The following is a 10,274-nucleotide window of genomic DNA, read 5'->3' on the forward strand; positions in this document are numbered from 1 at the left end:
CTCGAAGATTGGGCCCTCACTTTCCGGAAGTATCCTCCTTTGCGCCTTATGGAAGTGACGTTAAGCTGTCAACATGTAAGATGGCGACTCTTCACAGGCAAAATGCTGCTGGGCGGAGAAAAGTCCAGGTAAATGTATCTATTTTGTCATGCAGAGTAAGGATTTTTCAAGTTGCATTCATGGCCGCGGAAATGTATATTTTGCTTGGTTATCCATGGATGTCTTTAAACACTCAACGTGTGGCGGGCAAGTGCAGCCGGTCAGTCCCAGGCGGTCAGTCCCAGGCTCTGGCACCGCTAGCAGAGAGCTAGTTTAGCTTACAGCTACTCACAAGATTTTGCGACCCGCTGCAAATGACTCATTTCGGTTTACCGAGATCGTGTTTCGAGTTTAATGGGTTGTCAAGATAATTGTATGTGAAAGTGGGATTATGGGGTGTTATTGCGGGTAGAGATGGAATAATTTTCCCCGCGCCCACCCTCACGTCACGAGATAGCTAACTGAAGGACGTGATTTTCTATTTTGGCTATCTAGTATGCAACCAGTTGGATGGTGCAATTATCTTTTGTCTTATTACAATTTGATAGGCTTGATCCTATTTTGCCCGACGTCATCAAACTGTAGTCGCAAGACTAATGATGGCATGCAGTGTGTTGAGTGCTGCATTACAGTACTATAGATGGTCAACAAGTCTCCTTGTCCCCTGTTGATGCAATATAATGTTTGTATGTAGATATCTGCAAATGTGTATTCTGCACCTGGAAATCCATTTGCATTGAATTTTCCAGATTTGCATTGCAGAGCCACTGCAATTTGCATATAGTGAAATAAAAACAATTTCACTGTCTGTCAGCAGGCTATGGTATCTCAGAATGTACATTTAGGCTGAGTTTAATGGGACGGCTATTATTTACACAACTCTCAAACTCGAGGCGGCATTCTGCCTTCTCCCTGCACTTCTCAGCCATAGAGAGAAATACTAATGGTTGTCTTTTTGTAGGCACTAACTCCACAATGGATCGTTGGACAAAGCCTATGGGAAAAATGAATGCCGTTTTGGATAAATTCCAAAAATAAGGTCTGTGGTAAATACAGGCTTAGGAAATGTTATACATTTTGTTCTTTGAGATAAACTTAATCGGTTAATGTCACTTTCTCTGAATTTTGAAGAATTTGTGATAAAAAAATCATGAAGCACATACAGGCTTCATAAAGGTCATGTTAACTGACTGCTATTATCAAATACAACAAAACGTATAAGATTTCCTAAGCGTGTGTTAAATTCAGACCTTATTTTCTGCATTTATTCCAAAACCCAATTTTTCCCATAAGGATGGGTGAACGAACCAGAGGTAACTCATTTTGTGGTTTTAGGACTACAAGGACTGGTGAGCTCCATTAGCTTCGCCCAAGACTGCTTTGTGAACTAAAATCCCAACGCTGTGTTTTAACGTTTAGACACGTCAATAATCATTGCTTGCGATACGGCTTTTGAAACATATGGACCTTATCATTAATCCGTGAGAAAGAATCCTTCAAATGAAAAAGATACACTTACTGTAGCAGTTTTGCACAGATCCATACACCTATGGTTGCCTCCATCCAATATTTTGGTTTGAAACTACATATCCACTACACTTCCAGAGTTACGCTCACACGCAGGTGCTCGGAACATGCTAGAAAGCTATTTATAAATTGGCCTGAATGCTGATGTGCTGACACCGTGCTATATCAGACCGTATACCACGGGTATGACACAACATTTATTTTTACTGCTCTAATTATAATAGCAATAAGGCACCTAGGGGGTTGTAGAATATGGTCAATATACCACGGCTAAGGGCTGTATCCAGGCACTCCACTTTGCGTTGTGCTTGAGAACATCCCTTAGCTGTGGTATATTGACACCCTCTTGGGCCTTATTGCTTAATTAGCACAGGCGGTCACCTCGTCTTGTCTGTTTTCTGTAAACAACCGCTGTAACACAGAGATATGGCTGTGTGGGAGCACTAAACCTATCAAGGTTAAACCTATCAACTATTTTTCTATTATTATTAATTCTCGCTGATATAATTCTCGCTGAATTCTCCAATACCGTACCGCAAGCGATGTGTGTTAATGTTCAGATTGAGTGTCGGGGTTCTTAACAAAACTCCCTCCTACAGAAGGGACCTTTGTCCAATGACTTATGTGTAATGGAACTGAGAGTGGTGATGAAGGGCTAGTATTTCCAGGACTCACCTGACACTCCCTGCTGTAGCATCATTCATTTCCACAGGTTCCATCATCCATTTCAACAGATATCCTTGACCGATATACATTACCAGTGTTTACAAGCCATATATGACACTAGAAATGTTTCAGCAACAGTGCCAACACCAGTGCCTATATGTTATTATAGGTATACAGGACAATGTCAAGGATTCACCAGAAACAACACCAATCTATCTTCATTATATTGTAATATGGTTCAAAGTGGACTCATATCCAGTTCTCTCTGCAGGTGTCCTATGTGATTCGGGATGAGGTGGAGAAGTATAACCGCAATGGGGTGAATGCTCTGCAGCTCGACCCGGCCTTGAACCGCCTCTTCACGGCTGGCCGAGACTCCATTATTAGGATATGGAGCGTCAACCAGCACAAGGTAACCTGTCCGTCACCTAAACACTCCTACTGGCAGAATGCCATATTATCATCACGACCCCTCTCCCTCGAGGTCACACTGTGGTTTTGATGGCTCTATTGCTCATCTTTCCTTGATTCCTGACATCCTATCGTCTCCTTCTCAACTGTATTGGAGGAGACGGTCCAAGGTCCCTCCCCTTTTTTGAGAAGGAGGCGAAGAGAGGGGATGTTAAAGGTGTCGAGGAAAGATGAATTGAGAAAGAGCTAATGTTTTAGATGCATAGATGTACAGACCAATGCCTATGGTCAATGTTCAAATGAAAAGATCCAGACTTATTTGTTGTGCTGTTATTGTAATTGATTGTCATAGAATACTTGCATAAACCCACTGATTATGCAGCGTAAACTCTCTTTATTGCAGCAGGACCCGTACATTGCATCGATGGAACACCACACAGATTGGGTCAATGACATCGTCCTCTGTTGCAATGGGAAGACATGTGAGTCAGTGTAATGTATTAATCCAGAGCTGAAGGGGTTCAATTGAACCCTCCCCCTCAGAATGGAAAGTGCATATTTTTATTAAAGAATTATCACTGAAAAGCAACCAGACTTTAGGACATTTCCATCACGTGCAAATTGGCAAAACCCTGTTAATGGATATTTACTACTATATGTCCAGGGAAAATCTCACTTTTAAAAGTGAATATTCTGTTAACTCCTACCCAAATAATGTTGTTTACTCATCCTATACTCGTATTTGTGGCTAAAGCATGAATTGTAGAACAAACACTTAAAAATAAATAAAATACCTCACTTGTACCTCAAACAGACCATTTCAAAAATACTTTATATTTTGTCATAGAGGATGTCGTCATCCTCCTGAGCTGGCCAATCAGCGGTCTACTCACATTTATATTATTAATGACCAGTATACAGTATGCCCACACCATTCCAACACAGAAAGCTGCTTTTTAACATACTTAACTACAATTTGTTTGGAAGGGAAACTATTTCACTCATATTGTCATTAATTATAGGTCATATTTCATAGAAATCTGGAAACACTGGACAGTTACTTAAGCCTGCAAGCCATTGATATAAATAGTTGTTGTTTTTGCCTTTGAAAATGTATGTTTTTAATAGCATATTGTCTGTTCCTAGTTATCCTGTGTCGGAAAAATAAAGACATTTTACTCTGTATTCCAGTGATATCTGCTTCCTCAGACACCACAGTGAAAGTCTGGAATGCGCATAAGGGATTCTGCATGTCCACATTGCGAACACATAAGGTATGTAATAACATACTATGTACTGAGCTCCAAAATCATCACAAAGGCCAAACATAAGGTACATACGCATAACGTTACTGCTACATTAGAGTTAGCATGCACATTTCAAGGTATAGGCTGAAGCACGATCAGAACCAAAATCTTACTCAAAAGCACTGACTTGGCATCAGATTGATGTAACCCCCTATGGTTTTGTCTGTACAGGACTATGTCAAAGCCTTAGCCTATGCCAAGGACAAGGAACTGGTGGCCTCAGCAGGGCTGGACAGACAGATCTTTCTATGGGACGTCAACACACTAACGGCACTGACCGCCTCCAATAATACTGTCACCAGTGAGTATGCTCTCTCATCTGGGTCCTGTTCAGACATTGGGCACCGAACTGAAACAGGGAGGGACTACCTGGAAACAATCATTTTCTTTTCCTGTTGCATAAAGTGTTTTCCATTCCTTGCCCTAATGAACATGACCCAGCTATATTATGACACAGGCATATCCTAGACTGAGTATTGTAAATGTTCACTGCACAACTTGGCATGAAGACATGAGATAGATGTCTTATCTGGAGAACCATCATTGAAGACAATGTTCTTGTTTCTGTAGTACACATCAATTTGAAGGATGGATATCTTAAATATGTAAAATACACTGTATCTCATTGGGACTTTCCTGGTTACTGACGAGTAGACTGTTGAGACAGACCTGAGTGTTGTGGTAACTATGTTGTTGTTGTCGTCTCACAGCCTCCTCACTGAGTGGGAACAAAGACTCCATCTACAGTCTGGCTATGAATCAGATGGGCACCGTCATTGTGTCAGGGTCCACTGAAAAGGTGGGTTCTTAAATCACATTTGTATTGATATAGTTGTAATGTTTCTAGTGGTGTGATGACATTGATATACTTCCAGCTAACTGAACCTGTTACTTCACCTCCATGTTCTAAAGTAAGATGTGTCTAAGAACAAAGAGTATGCCACCAACAAAAACCTAAACCTGTGTTTTCATATACCTCATAGAGTGAATGTGTCCTGCTACAGGTGCTGAGAGTTTGGGATCCTCGAACCTGTGCCAAGCTGATGAAGTTGAAAGGTCACACAGACAACGTTAAATCATTACTGCTAAACAGGGATGGCACTCAGGTACGGATGGCTCTTAGAAATCTCATTTCATTCCTCACCCTTAAAAATGTCAGCTGCGATGGCTCTCTTATGCTTCATAGGAGGGAGAGGACTTTTTCAGTCATTTCTGGAATCTGCTGGCAATAAGCTGCGAGGGAAGCCTCTTACCTGGACATTTTCAACTTGGATTTCGAACAACCCGGACATTTTTGTGAAAGTTTTGAAAATGTAATTCCTAATGTTACATCTGCTTTTCCCCCCAGTGTCTCTCGGGCAGCTCAGACGGGACCATCCGTCTGTGGTCGCTGGGGCAGCAGCGGTGCATCGCTACCTACCGGGTGCACGATGAGGGCGTGTGGGCCCTGCAGGTCAATGAAGCCTTCACGCATGTCTACTCCGGCGGTCGCGACCGCAAGATCTACTGCACCGACCTGAGGAATCCAGACCTCCGCGTTCTGATCTGTGAGGAGAAAGCCCCCGTCCTCAAGGTGAAAGGGGTGGGGTTACTGCGATAAGCCTTGCCGATGGCATGATGGGAAACGTAGTTGAAAAGGTTGTAACCTGTAGATATTAGGCCTAGATGTTTGTTGGACTTAAGTATTTTGTAACATTAACTCAAATGTTTTTTTTAAGACTGTTGTATACAAGAAAGTACGCTAGTATAATAATTAGTAGAGTCAGGAACGCATTAATGAGAAATCTTAAAGATAATTAGCAAGTACTATCAAGGTGAAGTCATCCATAAGTGTTTCTGTCAACAACACATTTACCCATCAGTTTTCCTATCTGAATGACCTCTTGCCTCCCTGGTTCAGATGGAGCTGGACCGCTCGGCAGACCCCCCCACGGCCCTCTGGGTCTCCACCACCAAGTCCACCGTCAACAAATGGGTAAGCAGCATAGCTGAAGTTGAACAACAGGGTTTGTATATGAGTAATGGATATGTTCATATTAAATAGACATAGAATTACTGTAAAAAATCTAACAGAAAAAAAGCAGGATTCAGTGAGGCCTGTGTGTCGCTGTATACTTTTAATGCAATGTTCACTCCCTGATTATGTTTCCCGTCATGACTCATTGCAGTCTCTGAAGGGCATTCATAATTTCCGAGCATCTGGCGATTACGACAACGACTGCACTGCTCCCCTGACGCCTCTCTGTACTCAACCCGAGCAGGTTGTTACAGGTAAAAACACAACACACACACACACACTTTTTTATTTTTTTATGATCATTAATCATTAAAAATGATTGATAGATTCAAACTTCATAAATCTCCCAATAAACTGCATTGCAAATATTGCAATTACAAATGTTTTTTTAACCTTTATTTAACTAGGCAAGTCAGTTAAAAATACATTCTTATTTACAATGACGACCTACCCTGGATGATGCTGGACCAAATGTGCGCTGCCGTATGGGACTCCCAATCACGGCCTGATGTGATACAGCCTGGATTCGAACCAGGGACTGTAGTGACGTCTCTTGTACTCTTACCTTAGACCGCTGCGCCACTCAGGAGCCCACATATCTATTCTATTTTAAACACCTTCTGTATTTTGGGCTCCCGCCTGGTGCAGCGGTCTAAGGCAAGAGTACAAGAGACGTCACTACAGTCCCTGGTTCGAATCCAGGCTGTATCACATCAGGCCGTGATTGGGAGTCCCATACGGCAGCGCACATTGCCTAGTTAAAGTTTTAAAAAAAACATATGTTCTAGGCTTAAATGAGTGTTGTGTTTATTGCTGTCCACTAGGGGGAGCCAGCATTATCCAGTGCCACATTCTGAACGACAAGAGACACATACTAACCAAAGACACCAACAACAACATTGCATACTGGGATGTTTTAAAGGTGTGTGTCTTTTGCTTTCTCTTCTATCGATCATTTATCGTCCATCTCTCCATTGTTTGTCATATTGTATGATTGAATACCTCTTGTCCTCATCCAGGCGTGTAAAGGGGAAGACCTGGGAAAGATGGAGTTTGACGAAGAGATTAAAAAGAGGTTCAAAATGGTCTATGTGCCAAACTGGTTCTCAGTGGATCTTAAAACTGGGGTAAGCTGATCCTGCGCTGTTTTACATTGTAAGCTTTGGACAGTCGGTGGAACAGGGATTTGTTCTTATTTTAAACATATATTCTGCTGGGTAGATGTTGACCATCACGCTGGATGAGAGCGACTGCTTTGCTGCATGGGTGTCAGCCAAGGATGCAGGCTTCTCCAGTCCTGATGGGTCTGACCCCAAGTGTGAGTGATCTTTTTTTTTTTTACTGCCCTGTAAGATATGGTTGACTTTTTTTTTGCCCAAACAGTGTTACCGTACATGCAGTATCATTCCTACAGAGTTCTGTTCTTTTCTAGTGAACCTGGGTGGACTGCTGCTGCAGGCCTTACTGGAGTATTGGCCCCGAACCCACATCAACCCCATGGATGAAGAGACAGAGATGAACCACAGTGAGCTGCTATACGCATATACACACACATTTACTAACAGTATAATGCAGACAGTGATATTTTCCGACGTTATTAAGTTGAAAGAAATCTATCAGTGATATTCTATGTTCTGATGTGTGTGTGTGTGTGTGTGTGTGTGTGTGTGTGTGTGTGTGTGTGTGTGTGTTCAGTGAACGGGGAGCATGAGAGCAGGATACAGAAAGGAAACGGCTACTTCCATGTTCCCCCTCACACGCCAGTCATCTTTGGAGAGGCAGGGGGAAGGACCTTGTTCAGGTAAAATATACAATGCTATCTCTGTCTATCACAGTGTGGCATGAAATAGTACTAAAAGTGCAAACCCCACCCACCTGACCATCCCGGCAGGCTTATTCAAGGCTCTTTCTCTTTCTCTCTCTCCAGGTTGTTGTGTCGAGACTCCGGTGGTGAGACTGAGTCCATGTTGCTCAACGAGACCGTGCCACAGTGGGTCATCGACATCACTGTAGATGTGAGCTCTCGTCCTTTAATGATAAATTTAAATGTCTTTCTACAGTAATGTGCTATAGCTAATTGTGTAGTGTTTATACGCTATGATTCTCATGTATGATTTTCAACTTTTTATTCCCTGTCTTTTAGAAAAACATGCCCAAATTCAACAAAATCCCCTTCTACCTCCAGCCTCATTCTTCTTCTGGTGCAAAAACCTTAAAGAAGTAAGTGAAACACTTTTATAACGATTGAACCAGTTTCTCTGTTCCTATTAGTGTTGTGTGTTCATCCTTCCCTGCAAACCACATTTTGTAAAAAGATCATTCACTTGGAACTATATCTGACTGTTCAATGTTCCAAGCTTGCGGTTATATTCCAACGTTGTGGTGTTCCAATAGGGACCGCCTGTCGGCCAGTGACATGCTCCAGGTGAGGAAGGTGATGGAGCACGTGTACGAGAAGATCATCAACCTGGACAACGAGTCTCAGACGGGGGCCTCGGCGAACAACGACAAGCCCAGTGAGCAGAAGGAGGAGGAGGACGTGGCCGTGCTGGCCGAGGAGAAGATCGAGCTGCTCTGTCAGGACCAGGTACTGTGCAGCTTATACGGTACAGTCCCCATCTTTTGCCTTTGTTACATCTTGTATTAATATATATGTTCCCAAAATCACTTTTCGTTTCTGTAGGTATTGGATCCCAACATGGACCTGCGGACCGTCAAGCATTTTATCTGGAAGAGTGGTGGAGACCTAACCCTTCACTACCGGCAGAAGTCCACGTGAGGTCGCCGGTGTCGGCGAAGAAGGCTCATCTTCTGCTAGCCTGCCCTCCTCTTCCTCCTTTCTTCTTCCTCTGGCACCAAACTTGGACTGTTCAACTCATCCCACCAGATCCATGTGTTAGTAACACAAACCTGTGCTCAACGACTCCTTATGAGATCTTATAAGAGGTCACAACACCTTAATAACCCCTCAAAAAGGTCCGTAGCCTGAGCGTCACACAGAAACACCGTTCTACACCCAGCCATGTGGAGAGGCGTGAGAACACGCAAGGAGAATGGCGAGAAACAATTGTTGCTGTGTACACTGTACAGTGAATGGACTGAGGAATATTCCAGGGCATTTTAAGGTTTTTGTCATTTAGGTTTATTTTTATTCAATGTCTTTGTCTCCTTTTGTTTATCCTCCCCTTATTTGTAAGAAATATGTTTTATTGCCATGCCCATCTTCAGAGAGCAAAGGTGTCCTTCCATCTTGAGAAAGTCGCTCTGCTTGGGGGTTCACTTTGTGACCTGATTGGTACACTGCACACGTTTCTTTTCTTTCTTCTTTTTTTCTCTCCCCCTATACATTCCAGGAACACGCTTGGTTTCCAACCACCTATCACTACCCTTCATCCCAATCCATGTTTAGGAAACGGTTCAATGAGGAAGATTTTCTGGATTGTCAGGTGACCAATCAAGGACTTGACAGAATGTAAAGACATGACTATAGTATGCATGTGTGATATCCTTCAGTTTCCTCAGTTTGGCAACTGACATGTATTGAAGGCGGCTGGGTGAAGTTTTTCCTCTCACCAAATGGACACATACAAGGACACATCCCCCAAACTGAATCTCTTTAGCTAACGAACGCTGATATTAAATTACTGACCCCATCTTTCTTTTTGTAAATAGACTGTCATTATTTTGTAGGCAACTTGACACAAGTTTTTTTTCTTCTTTTTTCCGAGAACCCTGTGTTATTTTCAAAAGGTTGCTTTCTCATGTTAATAAAAAGAGGCAAGAAAAACCACACGTGTCAAGAAGCAACGGATATGTACGACGAAAGGATCTCACCCACGGAATCAGGATGTTTATAGGCTACTGTACTGTATTTGAGAGGAAAGCTACATTTATTGTCATTGGCATTACCCTTGACAGCCTGCAGCTAAATCTGCTTGAAATACAATGACGAAGGTCTAGGGGGAGATATTCTGGAGGGAATCACAACTTTTTATTTTATTTATGCAAACAAAATGAAGACTGTGCTCTACAACTCTAAATGGATTACTCCAACAATGTGAATTGCACAGTGCTATAGCAAATGTATAAAAATAAATCATTTATTTGGTTTTAGTTGAAAGATAAGCTTTGTCTGGTTGTTGAAAAAGCTCTACATGAAAAAAAGCTCCTACAGAATTATATGCTTCCATATCCACAACCCCTGTGCTCCCACGTGTTGATGTAATTAAATGTAGTATATTTTGGGTAAATAAGTGCTTAATAAATTAACCAACATGACAACGAGAATAAAATGCTTTTGAATTTCA

At 42.2% G+C, this 10,274-nt stretch overlaps 1 protein-coding gene across 4 annotated transcripts; it reads left to right on the forward strand.

Moving 5' to 3' along the window:
- On the forward strand, window positions 1-10,274 carry LOC112227767 (WD repeat-containing protein 48). 4 transcript variants are annotated; one of them, XM_024392626.2, is made up of 19 exons: window positions 1-128; window positions 2,504-2,644; window positions 3,047-3,125; window positions 3,835-3,917; window positions 4,122-4,251; window positions 4,661-4,749; window positions 4,934-5,056; window positions 5,299-5,523; window positions 5,851-5,925; window positions 6,119-6,221; window positions 6,792-6,889; window positions 6,987-7,094; window positions 7,189-7,285; window positions 7,400-7,492; window positions 7,663-7,768; window positions 7,895-7,982; window positions 8,111-8,187; window positions 8,362-8,554; window positions 8,651-10,274. In XM_024392626.2, the coding sequence occupies exons 1-19, from the start codon at window positions 81-83 to the stop codon at window positions 8,744-8,746; spliced, it is 2,052 nt and encodes a 683-aa protein (XP_024248394.1). In that variant the 5' UTR covers window positions 1-80; the 3' UTR covers window positions 8,747-10,274. The 4 variants fall into 4 exon arrangements, with proteins under 4 accessions (XP_024248394.1, XP_024248396.1, XP_024248395.1 ...); XM_024392628.2 differs by having other exon boundaries at window positions 4,955-5,056; XM_024392627.2 differs by having other exon boundaries at window positions 3,050-3,125.

The sequence above is a fragment of the Oncorhynchus tshawytscha genome, linkage group LG29, assembly GCF_018296145.1.
Source record: "Oncorhynchus tshawytscha isolate Ot180627B linkage group LG29, Otsh_v2.0, whole genome shotgun sequence".
NCBI lineage: Eukaryota > Metazoa > Chordata > Actinopteri > Salmoniformes > Salmonidae > Oncorhynchus > Oncorhynchus tshawytscha.

Bases quoted from the DNA above. Each gene is read 5' to 3' on its own strand.
- LOC112227767 (XM_024392626.2), top strand. From the start codon at position 81: ATGGCGACTCTTCACAGGCAAAATGCTGCTGGGCGGAGAAAAGTCCAG. The intron at 3,126-3,834 runs GTGAGTCAGTGT...TCTGTATTCCAG, and splicing joins CTGTTGCAATGGGAAGACAT to TGATATCTGCTTCCTCAGAC. The intron at 5,926-6,118 runs GTAAGCAGCATA...GACTCATTGCAG, and splicing joins AGTCCACCGTCAACAAATGG to TCTCTGAAGGGCATTCATAA.